The following is a 17,921-nucleotide window of genomic DNA, read 5'->3' on the forward strand; positions in this document are numbered from 1 at the left end:
GGAACTCCTGAAGCAGCGAATGCTTCTTGCTCTGTATTTGTTTGTGGTATGATCCATACCTTAGTCTTAGGCTACCTACTCTTGCTGCAATGGCATTAGAAGTCTATAATACAGCTTTGGCTTTAGGCATCTGGAAGATGGCAGTTGCTTTTAATAGGACACTTAAATTAGGAAAGCACTTCCCATTTGGATGATCTTTTCGTTCTCTGTTAGCTGCAAACAAGGGATGTCGGGATTGCGTGCCCACACTTCTCACCATTTTCTGCTTGTCTGTGAACCACAGTTTGGAGACATTGTTGTCAAGAAGTGATTATTTATATTGTTACGCATGCTCTAGAAATTTTATAGTGTGGGGGTTTGGATACATTCTGCTGCTCTGGATAGCTTGAAAACAAATCTGGTGGTAAATCTTTTGATTGTTTTCTTCTGTATACTGTGTGTTCACAGCTGGGTGCAATTCTTACTGCTTCCTTATCCCTGTGTAGCTGTTAGAAAATTACTTCTGTTCCTAATGCTCCTGAAAAAATTCGGTTCAGGGGAAGTATTTAAGGTGACAAGAAAACTGTCTGTCTTTCAGGAAAATCTAATTCTGCCTGTCCATTTTTGTAAACGGCTGCTGGTGTGGCTGATTGATGTCAGCTTAGGAAGCGGTCTTAAGACAGGGTGGCAGCGTGCTGGTCAAAACAAATTCAGCTGCTTTTAGAGCATTTCCAGGAAAAATAGATCTGTCGTAGTGTTGGAAACCAGAATGCGTGAGTGGCTCTTGCACTTCCCTTAACACAACCTTCGTCTGAAACGAAGAGCTGCTAGGATTGGCCCTGGTGACCTGGCCTTTTGGTATTAGATGGAGCTTGAGACTGATTATTTCTCTTTTCCCCGGCTTCTTTATTTCCCCTTTCTGGAAACAACTTTAAAGTAATCCTGCAAATAGCTATAGTGCAGGGAGAAGATCAGGTTTATTTGTACTGCTCACAGTAAGTCGCAGTCGGCATTTATGTGGCCACTTGCAGCAGTTAATGTTTCTCAGCGAAAGTGAGCACTAGAGATGAGGTTAGCTCTGAGCTGCAGAGAAACCTGGTGGCATCTTGCTTGTGGCTCGCTGCTGAGGATAGATCCCAGCCCTCCTGTTAATGGCCAACGGCTGCTCCTGGCCTCCATTCTAACTAATGGGTCCTTCTAATTACCATCACAATTTAATAAGTTTATTTAATGCTAAATAATCTTTAAAGAAGCAGCCTCCTTGTTCAAAGGAAGCAGAGATTTTTTTCCAGTCTGCTGGAAAGAGACTGATTGCCAGAACGTTAGCCTTTGCTTGCCCTGTTTTGGACTGCTTTGAAGAAGTTTCCAGTGATGTATGTAGGGTTAAGCAGCAGTGTTGCAGCGGAAGGCTGGGGCATCCTTTGAGTCTGGGGAAACAAAGATGAGAGACCTTGGAGAAGCCTCGCACCCCCCTCTCTCCATCCCATGCCTTCCCCGAGCTTCTGTGGTGCATCCAAATATGAAGGTGGCCTGTTCTGGTGCAATAAAACTTGATTGCAGTAGAGCCGAGGGGCTGAAACACAACGTGATCCTGTTGTACAGAATACTTTATTCTTTTGCTCCAATGTGTTTTCAGTGAAAATAGCGATGGGCAGAAGGAAATCTTATCCCTGTCTTACTGATGATGAAAGCTAGTAGTGATGCTCCTTGACACATTTGTAGCAGCAGTAGGACCAGGGCAAAAGTCCCTATCTCTTGGCAAAAGGTTTAGTGTAATACACAAAATCCCAATGTTCTTCAAATCTCAACTTTACAGATCACCATTTTTTAAACAAGGCAGTTTAAAGGAGGGGAAAAAAGCCTATAAAGATTTGCAGTGAAGGCAGACACGAAAATTACTGGGTTTTGACCATTTAATTAAAGAAAAACCTAACAATATTTAATGATGAAGAATTAGGGTAACTAATGTCTTCCTTGTAGCTTTCTAAAATTAATGATGATCCCATTTTAGTTCAAAAGTATGAAATGCAACCCTGTTCCGCTGCTCTCCAGGAGATGTGTCGCTCTGATTTTATTCTGACCATGAAGACACTCTTGATAAGATTGTATATTCCCATCATGCACATTAATTTAGTGGGAGGCACTGCTCTGTTTTATGGGGTGGAAAAAAAAATCCACACTTGTTTTGAGTGTCTGTTAGGTAGAATTCAGTTAAGGTGAAGCCTAAAGCAGAGTGAAGAGTTATCAACCAGCAGGTGCCATTAATAGGAAATTGTGCTTATTTTATTCAGTATTTTTCCTTATTTGCAGTAAAATGACTGCAGTTACAGTTAAATTGTACTCAATAGATGTAAAAGGGGGAAATATGTACGTGGCTTGTCAGAGTTCAGCCCCTTCCCTGGCGTGAAGAGGGAGATGGTGGAACAGAACATCAGCTTTCAGTACTGCAGAGAGCATGGTCTGCCCCAGCCCTACCTCTCTATTAGTCCCTGTCTTTCAGAGCAAAATGGGCATGCTGGAGAAGGAACGGACCTTTAGGTTGTTGGAACCGGGAGCAATGTCGTTTCTTTTTTCCCCTCAAAACAGAGAGAAGTCATAATTGACTTCAAGTAAATCGCTCCCAGTTCTCTCCGTCTGCCTTCTCTCTCAGCTCATGGAGAGGTTATTTGTGAAATGTGGAAGGAATGATCTTGCACGCAAGTTATTGTGGCTTAATTTTTTTAACTGATTTGTACAATAAATATACAGTAAGGCTGATATCTGCCTGGGGTGGTTAATGGCTTACTATGTTTGTATAGTACTTGGAATGGGTTGGAGACATTATGTACATCTAAAGCATTATTTCCCTGACTGTGCTTCTTGTGCTCGTACAGTTTTCCCCTAAGAAGTTGTCTTTTTCAAGTGTAGGATTGTGTTACAAAATGAAGGCTCTTCCATTCCTTTCGTGAACTTCGGGAGTTGATTATAGGATGTGTATCTGTCTCATAATTTGTGGGCAGAGGCTGCAGTGGAACAGACTGTTAAGAGAGCTGTTACGGTGAATTGAAATGCGAAGTGGATATTTAAATACAGCCTTGTAGTGTTAAGAGCACTCTTCCTGGCATCTGAGGATAATGAGTGGCCTGGTCTGTGGCGAGGGCAATCCCATACTACAGCAATAGCCACCACACCTATTGCACATAGTAAAAATATTCGGAGCACAGTTTGGGGCAAGATGGCGAGATTCTGAATTGGTTTGGTCGTATTTGCTCAGCTCTGCAGTGGTAGCTTATCAGCTAGAGCAAATATTCCCCATTACATCACCCACGATTTTCAACTGCAGTGTTGATAGTTATCAAATTAGGGCTTTTTATATTCAGGGTGAGAATATGCAAAGACAAATCTAATGGAGTCAATAATGCAGCAGTTGTCTTATCGCTGAGCTGGGGAGAGTAATAAAATATATATACTGTCGATATTTTGGTCCTGAACTATTATGAAGGTATTGACATGCAGCAGAAATACAGTATTGACTCTCTTTGTCTATTTTATTTGAGTAAAGTGTTTGGCCACAAACTTTATGCATTTTTCTACCGGATTTAGAGAGTGTGGGATGCATCCGCTTTCCAACCCTGCCAGCTGATTGCCAATTTATTTCAGGTCAAAGAATGTGCAGGTTGCTGCAAGGTAGTTTGAAACAGCATCTGTATTATCACAGCTCACATGTTGGCCGGTTTCATTTGTTTTCACTACTTGTGCCCTCCAGGCATGCAATATAATCTTTCAACTGGTTGTTAGGACCAAATGGTCTGGTTTTTAGCTGGTTTGCTGCAGGCGAAGTCCAGTAGGAAGCCCAGCAGGGCATGTGTTCCCACTTTGCATGAGTTGGTCTAATGATATTTTCCCCATTAACATTTGGGAGAAAGATCTAATCTGGGGGGATTGGGGGGGAGAAATCTGTTTGAGGGTTGTCAGCTGGGGAGATAACTGCTAGTCATAAATGGACCACCAACTAACATCGGAGATATGCCTGGAATGTGTGTATTCAGTAAAATGTGGGTGGTGGGGTTTTTTAATACTGTTTGGGTGCCACAAGGTTACTTAACAGACCTATTCCTTTAACAGGTCTCCGTGTAAGTGGGCTCCATGGAGCACAGATAAGAGACACAGAGAGAAGTATGTGCAAGTGGTCTTTAATACTTTTCGCCTAGACTACATCTCTTGAGTCTGCTCAGCTTTTATTTTTGTTTTTTAATACATACCAGTCTGCTTGAAATTTCTCTTCTCTCCCCTCCCTCCCCCCGCTTTTTTCCTTTTTTTTTTTTTTACTACTTTGGGCTTAATTTGGGAAGGGGGAGGTTAGTTGCAGGGATTTGGATTTGGGCAGGCAGGATTTTCTCCCATGACTCTCAGCATGGGGAGACACAGATCAATTCCCTATCCTGTGTTCAGCTGGACACTGGGTTATGGTGTGTGTTGATCAAGAAATCCCCTCCTGTTTTGTACCACATAATGCATTCATTTCAGCCACTGAACCTAAATTACTGTTTTGCTTTTCTTTCTTTTTTGATGAAATGGTAAGAACTCTTTTTCTATAGGGATGAAGTTAGTTTATCCGTGCTAATGCTTTGATTTTTTTTCCTTTTTTCTCTCTCTGCCACAGTAGGTAACCAGTTAGGGGCCCTGGTACATCAAAGGTAAGCAGTGGGTTATGTTTTATTATTTATTGATCAATTCTAATTGTTTATTGATCCACCATCTGTAGTAGTGTTAGGAAGTCAGAGGTTGAGAATGTGGAGAAACTGTCAGCTTACGTTTTCTCCAGGCTGGGGTTTCTGCTAACCCTTTAAGGCTGTTTGTTGTGATGAAGAAAGAAGAGTTGATGTGAAACTTGGATTTGGTTCCTGAAAATCTGCAGGACTGAGCAGAATAAATTCTCTCTCCTCTCCCTTCCCCTGATCTGGAGGGGGGGAGAAAGAAAAAGTAAAAAAAGCTCTGGCACTTTGACAGAATTTGGAAGTATTAAGTGGGCAGGCAGATTTTTTTTAATGTATTTATTTTTATTTGTTTTAGTTTTGTTGGTGTAATATGACCTGGGATGACTCCTTTGTCAAAGATGGTTTTGGGAGACTGGAGCAAGTATGAGTTGTTGTGCAGCATGTCTTAGCATCTAATACAAAAGTAAAATTCTCAGTTTTTCTCAGATCCTGCTCTTAAGGAGCTGACTGTCTTGCTTTGGGTAGGAATGGGAGAGCATTTCTAAAGCTGGATTCACCTTCAGCTTTAGTAACACCTAATAGTAACGCATTTCCAACATAACCAGCTGTTTGTTGAGGGCTTCAGCAGAAAGGACAAGCAATATGCGTAAAGACTGTAGAACCTTCAATTTTTAATGGTTAGGTTAAAGCTAATGTCCGGCTAGGGCAGCACAGAGAAGGGTGGGCAGCGTTGTCTGCTCTGCTGCTACCTGCCACCTCTCTTCCACCAGGAGTGATGTTCATGTAGGGAATTGATTAGGCTGAAAAACCTGAATTGGTTTCTTTCTGTGGTTTTGGTGGTTGGTTTTCTGCTAGGTTAGCTGCAAGCGTTCCTCCAACACAGGGTGGTTAACAAATGATGCAGGATAGGACGTTTTGGCAACAGGCTGGGTTTATTCCAGGTTAAAACAACTGTAATTCTGAACGTCCCTGTTCTGTTGTGGGTATGGATGGCACTGTTTGGTTTTGCATCTCTGCTGGTGAGCCTCAGGACAGTGGACAGTACTTTATCTGCAGGTTAGCTGGTGAAGTCTACTGTGTATTTTATACCTTCCCTAGCTGATCTAAAGCAAAAAATGGGAAGATTTTAATATACCTCACCACAAAACCTGCATTGAACTTATTATGCAGGTGTTTCATTGCTTTTGAGATTGCTGAACAAATTGTATATAATGCATATCTAAATATATGGAGTTTGCAAATTCCATATTCATTGTGTTGTATTTTCTACAAGATAGAAATGGCTAAGCAAAAAACCATCCAAGGTAATTCCTTTCTACTTGACTATGGTCGGGTCATAGGAAATTGCTTTGGGTGCTACGTTTTGAGGCAGACACACATGAAAAAAGTCCAAAGACCAATAGATATGGAAGTCTCGAGATAATAAGACTTCAAAGGATAAGTGAAGACAGCTTTTATAAATTCCAAGGAAAAGAATGATAAGGACAAGCAGGGGGGAAAAAAATATATCTGTGGATATTGGAGGGGGCATTCATATCAGGATTGGCTTTGGTTAGTGTCTCTTGGCAAGAGCATATCCAAAAGTAGTAGGCAGAGACTGTGGCTTGGAAGGTCTAGGCTAAATATTAAAGAAACTTTGCCATTATTCTGTTAAATCTGTCTGGAGCAAGAATGACAAAAAGAGGTTCTTCCATCAGCTCCATTGAAGATAGTGGAGAGTAGACTGGAAATGTGTCCAGCAGAGGAGAAATTAGGTGACCACGAGAGGTCCCTTACAAAATGAATTATTTTGACCGTGATGTGGTGTTCACTTGTGTGTACAAAAGCCTTAAGCTGTGCCTGGCTTCCGCAGCAGGGACATAGTTGTCTTCCAAATTGTTCTTTGTAATGTCTATTTGATTTTTTTTTTACTTTTTTTTTTAGGGCTGTAATAACAGAAGAGTTCAAAGTGCCTGATAAAATGGTTGGATTTAGTAAGTACCTTGGATGCTTTTGATGTTTCTTGATGTGTTTTCTGTGCAGGAATGCTGTTTATTCTGACGTGTTCACAAGTTTTTGTGCTTACTAGCCTTGGATAAGCCTTGCGTAATGCTGTCTTCACGGGGACCAGATGATCTGTGTTTAAAATCCAGGTGCAAACTGCATGGAAGAGCTTGGTGTCCCAGTAATAAGAACAAGACTGTGTGGTACAAGCTACTGAGAGTTTTAGTGATTCTCTCCTTTAAATTCCCGCTAGCATAGTACATAAACAAGTCAAAAGTGAATTTATTTCCCCTCACTGAAACATTTTACTTCCTTTGAGTATGCAAAACTGTGAGAGTTGAGGGAGGAAAACAACATTTAAATGTTAAAATAAGAGTTGACTCAAGGCAAGTTAAACAGAATTTTAAATCTCTCATACATTTGCTGCATGGAAACGCAACCAGCAGGCATTGCTCAGATGAGAATTTTTCCTAGATTTGCATTCCTGATACTGTTCTCTTTCAAGCTTGATCCTAATTTCTCTCTTCCTCTTGATGATCATTACTCTTCCTTTCAATGGCACCTCCTGCTGATGTGTTACTACAGTGATTGCATAGACTCTTCCACTGCTAGATCTCTGTGTATCTCTTCCAATTTGATATATGGAGAGTAAAAAGGAAAATAACAGGCCTTGATAATTACTCCTTAGCGCGTGAAATTTTGTCCCGACTCTAAAGACACTATAAAACTGTAGCTCAAATTCCTGCAAAGGTAACGCTCACTCTTCTCCTGCCAGACCTCTTCATTTATCGGTTCTGGTACCACATGTGGGGGAACGTTGGAGGGATGCTGTAGCTCTGTGAGGGGGGGAGCTTGCATGCTCTGTGGGTGCATCATCTCTGTGTTAAACCTAATCCTGGTTCAGGGACAGACAGATGCAGGAGGGTGGCAAACCCACAGCTGAGAGATGCTTCTGTGGGAGCATCTTGAGCCAGGCATACCTGTTTGACAGTTTTGCTCTTTTTGCAGTCTGGGAAGGATATGAATGGTGATTGGCACGTAGTCTCTCTTCAGAATGTCTCGTTGTGAAACAACGTTGTGCAGACTCCAAGAGTTAAGGGCGATGGGTATTTGTTTTCACTTTAGGTTGATGGAGCATTTCTGTTCTGTCTGAGTGCAGACCAGCCAAATAGCATGTCCATTGAAAAGAGGCAGTAAAATATGAATTTTAAAGATATAAAAGCAAAAGTCTGTGCCTTTTTTAGTACCCCAAATAACTGGTTTATTCGTTCAGGCTGAACAAGATACACTTAAATGACTCTTCTAGCAGCACTCAAACTAGTGCCTTATTTCTTGCATACTATGTGTTTCCATTCCAGTGCAAGACAGACTTTTTTGTTTTGTTTTTCCAAGCAAATAGAATAACTTTCGGCAGTATTTTAATGTTTTTCTGCTAGGATAAATTTGCTCATGCTGTGGATGCCTCTTCTGCAATCCTGGAGTCAAACTGTTCCTTTATAGATAGCTGCAGCGGAGTAAAAGGGGGAAGGTGCTCTGCAGTTACTTGGAAAAATGGTATGTTCTGATGCTTGTTGAACTCATTTCAGTAATCGGCAGGGGAGGAGAACAAATCTCACGGATTCAGGCAGAGTCTGGCTGCAAAATTCAAATTGCTCCAGGTAAGAGCCTCTTTGTATAGCGGGTGAACAGGTTTTAATGTTGAAGGGTGTTGCGTCCATTAGATCAGGTGCCTTGCCATGCTCATGGCGTGTTATCGCCGTTAACAACTGGTACATACTAGGCTAACGTGCGTGGGAGAGCTGGTGTGGGGCTGACCTCCCGACTAGCACAGCAAACAGGTTTGTCAGGTGGTTTGGGGAATGAAGCAGTTAAGGAACTGTCTTTAACCAACAGATGGGTACAGTGCAAACGGACAATCCATGTTGTACTTAGACCTGAAATTGCAGCTGTTGAGTTTTCTCCTGGTGGTACCACTTTGCTCAGCTCTGCGGTTTGTCTCTGGTTAGTCTGGTCAGCTCCAGCTCCTGGCAGAAGACGTTTCAGGAGGGTGGCAGCAGCTCTTCGTACAACTCACCTTGCATCGAAAAAATGGGACCATCCGTTTGTTCTGTGCTAGCACCTATTTGCTTTGGGGAAGACTGTACTACGGTGCTGTACAGGAAACTGTTGATGAATGTAATCTAAGTTCTTACCCCTCCCTTTAATTGGTGGGGAAGGCTTTAAAAGAATGCAGACATCTAGCAAATAATTTAACATATGTTGACCCTGGATGTCTTTGAATTCATTAACATGCTCTGTGTGCGGGGGGGGGGGGGGCAGTGCTTCCATTAGTGCTTGATAGTTACTGAAACAGCTGCCATTTTTTTAATTCCATGTATTAAAAGTTTCCTTCTTGTTTCCTTTGTAGACAGTGGTGGGATGCCCGAGAGGCCCTGTGTACTCACTGGGACGCCAGAGAGCATTGAGTGAGTTCTGATTTCATTTCTCTCCTTTCTCCTTCTCTCTCTTCTCCCTAATGCTGTGCTCTGTCAGTGGTGCTACTTGGTTAGCCACACCAGCAAATGTTGGCCTAGAGAAACTTGAGGGTCTCTGGAGCATAGAACCTCTTGGTCTGATGCTTGAAACTGTGCACCTCAAAGGCTTTTTTCCAGTTGCAGTTTGAACCCTCTGCAGAAATTTCCGTGGAATTCCCCTCCGCAGGGCAAGGTTGCTCTTAGGGCACCTAGGATGCAGTTTTCTAACTGCAGCTTTCCAGGATACTGAGCTAAGCTGTTGAAGGGCACTTCTCTTCTCCCCTTCGCTTCCCATACTCCTATTGAGATGACCATCCTTCCAGCTGAAGAAGGGCTGCATGAGGCCTCCAAAGCCTGTCGGTGCCACTCCAGAGTAATCTGGAGGTGTTGGTGTTGTTGCAGAGCAGCATGAGGCCCATGGGTGTCCTTGCCTCTGCATCGCTGCCAACAAGAAGCAAAGGACTGAACCAAAGTTTTGAATTCTGATCCCTGCATGGTAGAGACACGTGGCCAGCCAGCAGGGGTTTCTACTCTTTAGACCTATAGAAACTTTAGGGACAGTGTTTCCTCCCTCCCCCTTCCCAGGAGCTGAGTTTGAGACTCTCACAAACCAGTTGAGGACCTCCTGCTGGAACTGGATCCAGGATCCTCAGGCTTACAGGAACACACTTAACATATGGAGCTGCTCTTTCTCTCCCCAGCCTTTGGGTAGGTGGGTTTTTTAAAATCCATCTGGAAATCTTTGAGTTGCATTTGGTAGTGAAAATACATGGGCGCAAAGACTGTCTCTCTAAAGAGAAGACACTCATCATTCTTCCATTCCTAAGAGATCTAAGGGTACTGAAATCTCCTTATTCTACCATAATACTGCAAGCAGTGAGCCAGAATAAATATAATTGGCAAGCTCACATTATAGGGCAGGCAATATATTCTTGCTGATATTGAAGTGCTTTTCCCCCTTTAGCAGAGGATATTTCAGAACAAGAGCAAAATACTAAAAAGCTGGGATGCCTGATGAGATGCAGTTGGGGGAAAATGGGGGAGAGGTATAGTTAAGTCTTCATGATTCTGAAATAAGCAGTTAAATGTAGTCATGTCCAAGGCTGTCTTTAAATAAAATATAAATAAATTTTTAAAAAAGTGAGAATACTCAATTTGTGAAGCAGAACAAGGTGTTGAGGACATGGAATTAGGCGAAATTTAATTTACTTTTGTGCTAAAATTCTTGTCAAGTTGGTTGTTTGAACTATTTTTTCAGGCTACTTGTAGAAAAAGAAAATGAAGTAAGGAAACCAATCTAGATGTCAGACTTCTTTGTGAAGGGTTTTGTGAGGAGTGTTTGCATTAGTTATATCCAGTAGCAAACTAATAGGGTTAACTTCCAAATGACCCCTTCTCCTCTGAAATATGTTGCGTATTAACTGTTGTAGTCTCTATAATGTCACTAAAAGAACTTTATGCAAAATATGAAGGTAGATGAATAAAACCTCTTAAGACTCTTCCAGAATATTTGAAGCGGGCTTCCAGAAATTCCACCTTTTGCCTTGTTTTGTGAGAAAGTCAAGAGAAAGCAGTGCTCTGATCTGTGTGCAGCCTCAGATCACCACCCCCTGAGCTGTCTTGGGTGAATGTCTGCTTGCAAGGGATGACTTTGTACTGTTTCTTCAAATCGCCAGAGAGAGGACAGTCCTCCCAGGGTGCCTGATACGGCTTGGCGTGAAGTGGAGAGAGGGGAAAACGCTGTTTTAGACTGAATAGGGAACCGGTGACTTTCTTCTACCTACTTCGAGAAGGGTTGTGGGAGAAGGGCTGTGGGGAAGGGCAGGAAAGGGATGTGTTGGTACTAGGAGTCTTCAAGATGAAGGGAAACCTCTGACACGCTAAAGATTTTAGAGAAGGGATCTTTAATCTCCCAAATGCTTCTTTGTATGTCTCTTCTCACCAGGAGTAGAACCACCCAGTCTTTCACTGGTTGCTGCTGCAGTATCCTTGCCCTTGCTTCGTGGTGTAGCTTCAGCACCTGCTGCTCGGGGCAGAGGCTGTGTTAGAACAGTGTTCTGGTGCTGCTGGTAAGAGCAGGCAGAGAAGAGCAGGGCAGTCGCCTGTGACTGATCGGAGAGTGGTTAGCCAATGTGCTGTGTTAGTATCGGAGCAGTGTGTGTTTTTTGTCGTGACCAAGAATGAGAACAGAGCTTGAGTTTTACCAAATATCGTATATATGTTAAAAAAGTTCAGAGAAGTTTAGAACCTAGAGCATCTTCATTCAAAATAAGCACCCCAAATGCTATAGCTCAGCTATTATCCTTAACTTCCAAAGAGGTCAGAGCATGCTGCTGCTCTTCCTTCTCTCTTCCCCTTTCAAAAATCAAACTGCTTATAAGTAATCATGATAGGGGAAAACATACATCAAAGAGTTTAAAAAAAAAAAAAAAAAAAAAGCAAACATTGTGCTAACTATAGTTTCCTCCATCTTTTCACTTCTTCTCCTCTCCCCAATTGCTTCCCATTCCGATGGTTCCTGGTCTCTTGGTCACGTGGAACAATGTTGTCTAATGGTTGTTTCCCTCGATTCTTTTCCAAAGACAAGCAAAACGGCTACTGGGGCAGATTGTAGATCGCTGTCGGAACGGACCTGGTTTTCACAACGATGTTGATGGCAACAGTACGATTCAGGAGATTTTGATCCCGGCATCCAAAGTGGGTCTAGTCATCGGCAAAGGAGGTGAAACAATAAAACAGTTGCAGGTGCGCAAGATGCATTTACTTTAGGGCTCTCTTCCCTACTGCAGCTTCTCTAGATCAACAAGAGCGTGCTGAAATGGAGAGCCTTAAATGCTCTAACCTTCTACAGCAGGGACTACTCTTCTGCCTTCGGAGGGCTGGACTCAAATCCAATCTTGTGTTACAAACAAAATCGGTTTGGTCCCAGCTACGCACGTAGTGGAGTTTTGCCAGAACTGTGAAAGAAACTAGTGTGCTTTAGATAACATTTGGTGCGTGCTGTTTAGGAGGGGATTCTTGTAGCCAAGAAAAGGCTATGTCTAGTCTGCTGCTGCAAAAGTTTTTAATGCCAGCCATGCTGTTGGAGAGTGCTGTGCTTCTCTTTTGTTGCTGATCTGTGATAAAGCTGGTGTGTCATCTTTTTTTTTTTTCTCATCCCACCCCTTTCTAATTAAGTGTTGTGTTATGTATAAGTCTATGTTCCTAGACTCTCTTTATTCCTCCATCCGGTACAAGTTTTTTAAAGAATAGAGGGTTTCAGAAAAGCACCTAGGTCAAAAATGTAGGTTTTTGAGTGCCCTGATTAGGCCTCTGTCATCTAATAGTTATAAGGCTGGTCACTTAATAACTATTATATGCAGACAGCTACAGATTTTGGAAGGGGCTGAAAAATCAGTTGTTGAGGTAGAGGGATTTTCTTTTTGCAAGGGATTCGGCTGTTTGAGAACTTCAGGAATAGCACACTTTCTGGCAGTCCTTTACACTCTACGACTATTACTGAATTTGTGCTATAAGTACCCGTGAAGAGCTAAAGTAGCATTCTGTAAAGCTGCTGATTTGACCTACGTAATGTTTAGTGACCAAAATATAGTCCCTTGTTTTAGGGACTCTGCTTAGCAAAGTGCTCTGTGCTTTTTCTTCAGGAGCGAACAGGTGTGAAAATGATTATGATCCAAGATGGTCCGTTACCTACTGGAGCAGATAAACCTCTCCGTATTACTGGAGATGCATTTAAAGTGCAGGTATGTAATAAAAGTAAGCATTTGCCCCAGAGAACTGAGGAGAAATTTAAACTTCAGCATATTTGTAAGCATCTAATGGAGTTGAATCCAACTGTAAATGTAATGATCCTTGCTGGTTTTGTTTGTTCTGTAAGGTTGAAGTTTGAGTAGAGCAAGCTAAAACACTAGACTAGCAAGTGTTATGCTGTAAACAAGCCAACCTAAGAGATCTCACTTCACATAGATATTAGACATGCGTAGGAGAAGAGCTGACGAGAAGAGCTTTCCAGTCCATGAAGCAAAAATCATAGCTATATGTTACTTGAGCAAATGGGTTCTTAGTGACTAACTTAATCACACATTTGAGAAAGTGTTGTGGAAGGTTCATTATCTCAGACAGCCAATTGACGCAGGTAATTAAAAAAAAAAAAAAAACCAAACAAACCATGACAACTCCTGAAACCAAGGGGTTTGCTTAATATTGGTACCTCGGTCTCCTTGTGTCAGGGTTCTACAGATGTGTTCATACCTGCGGTTCAAAGCAAAAACCCATGATCAGCCAGAGACTGGAAGATTGCAGCGTGATGGGAATGCTTGAATTAAAGAATTAAAGTTTAGCTATGGCATGTTCCACTTCTCAGCAAGTGCTTTTCATACCTTGCTAAGTACTTAAATCTAGCTTAGCATTCCTGGCTCTAATAAAAATAGTTCTGTTTCATAGGACCTCCCTAATCATAAATTGCTCCAACAGTTGATGTTGTTCAGGGATAGTATGTTTGGGTTGTATTTTTCAAACCTCTTATTGCAAGTGGGCTTTTAGATTTAAATGTGGGGGTTTGTTGGTTTGGGGTTTTTTGGTTTTGGTTTTTTTTCCAAAATTCTTATACTTATTGTGGAGGTATAGATATGCAAAAAGGAGTTTAATGGCAGTCTTGCTGCTTTTAACCAAATAATACTTTAAGTGCTGCTACTTCCCAGGTGGTTTCTTCTGCCTTGCAAGATTTGCTGTTGTCACATCTTCCGTGCCGTAAATCATGCCAAGCAATCATGGAGACTGCATAGGCTGGAAGATCTCTGAGGCACTTAGAAAAGTTGAGCACGCTTAGAAAGCACTTAAGAAGCTTGATGAATCCTTGGGTTTGGTGGGATTCTCTGGATGCTGCGACAGTGTTTCCTAACTCTCTCAAATTCCTTTGAAATCTCTCCATTGCCCTTATTTCTGTCTTGGCATCTCTGAAATGTCTTGAGTTGTTTCCTTCTGTAAAAAATACCATGGGGGTGTGGAGAATATGTAAAAACGTGAAAGGAGTCAGATTCACCGGTGTCCCTCAAACTTGGAAATAGAACCAAAATGTCAAAAGCTTGACTGGTAATATATAGAAACAAAGGCTTTGGTTTTGACATGTAGGCTTTTTTTTAATGGTGGCTACTGTTGGCTTATTTCCAAGGTGCACTTTTACTAGCTGGGCTACATGCAAGCTTGTGAATGGCCTTGAGGGCTGCAAGTAGGTAGGAAGAATATTCATTTGTCCCAGAAAATGTCTTGCTGGATTGCTGCAGACTTGGGCTTAACTTTTCTGAGTGTCAATAAGCTCACTGCTGTCCACTTGCCTCCTTGGTACGTGCTCTCTAGCTCTTAGTGGACATGCTCTCTGCTATGCTACCACAGCTTCTACCTTACTATATTGGTTTCAGTTCTATCCAGTAGGAAAGGGCCTTCCCTTCCTTTAATTTACAAACAAAACAAAACCAAAAAAAAAAATCAAAGATATTTTAAAAGCTAAAGAGCCTTTTTGAAAGACTGAAGGAAGTAATTGCACACAAGAAACTGCCACCTTGCACACTGGCGGGTTTTGTCAGACATGGAAGATGCCATCAAGAACAGATCTCCATTGACTGTGGTAAAAGAAATTCTAAATCAGAATGCTGTTTCTGTTAAGCAGATGGAGATCGCTTTGCCTGAAGCTTGACCGTTAGCCACTGTTGAGGCCCTAACACCAAGATGGCAAGCAGAATACTTTTAAGCTAACTGTAACTTCTTTCCCCATGTAGCAAGCGAGGGAAATGGTACTGGAGATCATCCGAGAGAAAGATCAGGCAGACTTCCGAGGCGTACGCAATGATTTCAGTTCTAGAATGGGAGGAGGCAGCATAGAGGTATGTTTTCTTCACGACTACTCTGCTAACCTCCCTGTGGTATGGGTAGTGGGTGGAAGTCATCAAATTGCACATGTAACCTGTAAGCTTATTTTTAAATGCATTGTGTTCTGTTGCCAGAAGAGTGAGTCTGGCTGCAAAGAAGAGGAGTTCTCATGGACTCCCAGATGGCACTTTTCTAATTGTCTTTTTAAGCCGCATTCTTGTAGCGCGGAGTTCATTTAGCGGGGAAGGAATTTGTGGCCACATGTTTGTTTTTCTTAAGTGATATGGTTCTGTAGCCTGGAGCTGCCTAACGTGGCCTGTCCTCATAGTTAAGCACATCTCCTTGTAAAATCAGAGTAATTCAGTCTAGTTCTCTGAGCTTTCATACTGCTTTGCCTTTCCCATCAGGTCTCTGTGCCCAGGTTTGCTGTTGGAATTGTGATAGGAAGAAATGGAGAAATGATCAAAAAGATTCAGAATGATGCTGGAGTTAGGATTCAATTTAAACCAGGTTTGTGTGAGGATGGAGAGCTGTTACTTTCTGACCAGTGCTCCAGTTTGGGATTGCTAAAGTGGATCTGATCTGAGGTTACAGCAGCTAGGCTATCCTAATTTAAAGGTGCATTTTGTCTCTTTCTGAAACCTGTTTAAACAAGATGTGCTGCTTCCTTGTGCACTTTCTGGTTTTCAGAGAGTAAGATTTTATACAGCTCATTTGCAAACATTAGATGTCACAACAATCATGTCTTGAGTGGTAATTATATGGATAAACAAAACAACAATAACAAAAAACCTTTTATTTTCTGTTAAAGAATTCTCCTTCAGGACATTAAAGCCTTTGGGGATCAGGAGTTGATTAATTCTAAGTAACTTTCTCTGGGTCCTTGGCTGTCTGATCACCTATCAAAGCTGCCTTTGTCCTCTTAAAGTTATATCAGTCTTTCATTGCTTTTTGACATTTGAAAGTGTTGCCTTTTGAATGTTGTTCCCTCTGCAATGTGGGTTGGGTTTTGTCTTTCAGTCCATGGAAGAGGGGCTGAAGGTGGAGGGAAGAGGTAGCTCTTGGGTAGTTATGTGAAAATGCTGCTAGCAACGGTGGTGCTAGAAGGAAGCTTTTGTCGGTGGGTGGATGTTTTCTCCTTTTAATTTAGTCTTTGCCACCTCTCTTCACAGATGATGGGATTAGTTCTGAAAGAGTCGCACAGGTCATGGGGCTTCCTGATAGGTGTCAACACGCAGCACACATCATCAGTGAGCTCATTCTCACAGCACAGGTGGGTTCTGGAGGCTCTTGGGAGGAAAGAGCTTATATGAGAATGTAGTCTGCATGCATGCAGCTGTGTGGATGGATGCCACCATCTGAAGAAAGCGGTGTTAAATTTTCCCTCTGGTAGGCCACACATCCTGCTGCCCAGGACAGAGCCGCTAGGTTTGGGTTTTGCTTATTTGGTTATTTTAATGTGATATGGGCTGACTGAGCAATGGGAAGGTCTCCTATTCTCAGGCAGTATTATGAGGCCTCATTGTAGCTCCACGTTTACCCCCTGTGTTTAGTTGTTCTTATGTTATTTGGAAATGGTGACCTGGTGGAACAGAGTCCAGCAGTAGCGTGAGACATGACTGGAGGCTCTGCTCAGTAGGGCTGAGTAACGCTTAGACAGCAGAGCATTAACAGTGCTCAGCGATGCCTCCTCTTCAGACTCCAGTCCTCTGGTCTAGTGGCTGTGGGAGGCAGGGGAAGGCAATGAATGCTCACATATGCGGTCACTGTGCTCTAAGAAAGACACCAACGTATTGCATTGCCCAAGAGCAAGAAGTACAAAGATGGGTGAAGTAGTAGGGCAGACTCGTGAAAGAGGTTGTATATTCCCTTTGTATTATGAGAAGTAAAGATGTTAGGCCATTCCAGAGCAGATACCTGAGCATAATTTGTCCATCAAGGGTAGGTCTTGATATCTCTTCTTGCCCTGAGATCTGGTTTGAACACTTGATTTCATAATTTTTTTAATAATCCACTTAAATTTTGAGGTCTGTCATGATAGCCTCTGACTGCCCGTGGCCTTTGCTTTTGGAGAAATCAGTTACTCAAAATAGGTATGTCCTTCCAGGTGTCTTTGAACTTAAAAGCTTCCTTTGGAAGTTTTGGAAAATGTGCATTTCAGCTGAGTAATTTCAGCAGTTCTTTAAAGAATGACACTTGAAAGGGTTTGGAAGCAACTTCTGTGTGTGTCAGTGCCAAGATCTATTGGTTGCTCTAAGGAAAGCCGCCATCACAAACTAAAAGTCATTTAGTAGCTGATGCTTGTTTATAGGTTTGTTTCAGCAGATATAAAGGCATGCATTTAAAAAATATAAATATCTTCCTGAGTCAGGAAGGCAACTGTAACCTATGTTGCTTGGCATTTCTTTAAAGTGCTTCAAAATCTTGAATGTGAAACTGAAGTCCAAGAATATCTTAATTCAGTGCCATTGATTACAGTGCAGTTTAACTTACCTTGCTTTATTTTGTTTTTAATGTGCATTGGGGCCAGCAAAAAACCACTGATACAAATTTTTTGCCTTCCAAGGAACGAGATGGCTTTGGAAGCTTGGCTGTCACCCGAGGAAGAGGTCGTGGCCGTGGGGACTGGAGTGTTGGAACACCTGGGGGCATGCAGGAGATAACCTACACAGTGCCAGCTGATAAGTGTGGTCTTGTTATAGGCAAAGGTAGGTCTGGTGACACTAAATATTAGAGCTTGCAATCTTTCTCTCTCGGGATGGTCGCGTTCTTGCTGTCTGACAGTGAGGCTTTGGAGTTTCTGTAATTGCAGGTATTTAGTGGCCGGTGAATGCAGCATAGGAATAAGCTATAAGCGCTTGTGGTTGTTTTCTTTGTGGTGCTC

At 42.2% G+C, this 17,921-nt stretch overlaps 1 protein-coding gene across 4 annotated transcripts in view; it reads left to right on the forward strand.

Moving 5' to 3' along the window:
- Positions 1 to 17,921, forward strand: part of FUBP3 (far upstream element binding protein 3) — a 41,194-nt gene that overhangs the window by 9,420 nt on the left and 13,853 nt on the right. For 3 of the 4 annotated variants that reach the window (XM_076355788.1, XM_076355790.1, XM_076355791.1), the window contains exons 3-13: positions 4,084 to 4,134; positions 4,622 to 4,655; positions 6,600 to 6,649; positions 8,246 to 8,317; positions 9,067 to 9,124; positions 11,755 to 11,917; positions 12,817 to 12,915; positions 14,947 to 15,051; positions 15,445 to 15,547; positions 16,210 to 16,310; positions 17,604 to 17,745. In XM_076355788.1, the coding sequence (XP_076211903.1) occupies positions 4,084 to 4,134; positions 4,622 to 4,655; positions 6,600 to 6,649; positions 8,246 to 8,317; positions 9,067 to 9,124; positions 11,755 to 11,917; positions 12,817 to 12,915; positions 14,947 to 15,051; positions 15,445 to 15,547; positions 16,210 to 16,310; positions 17,604 to 17,745 (978 nt within the window). The remainder of the gene's footprint in view (positions 1 to 4,083; positions 4,135 to 4,621; positions 4,656 to 6,599; positions 6,650 to 8,245; positions 8,318 to 9,066; positions 9,125 to 11,754; positions 11,918 to 12,816; positions 12,916 to 14,946; positions 15,052 to 15,444; positions 15,548 to 16,209; positions 16,311 to 17,603; positions 17,746 to 17,921) is intronic. The other variant, XM_076355789.1, reaches the window with a different exon arrangement.

This window comes from Aptenodytes patagonicus, chromosome 18, assembly GCF_965638725.1.
Source record: "Aptenodytes patagonicus chromosome 18, bAptPat1.pri.cur, whole genome shotgun sequence".
Taxonomy (NCBI): Eukaryota; Metazoa; Chordata; class Aves; order Sphenisciformes; family Spheniscidae; genus Aptenodytes; species Aptenodytes patagonicus.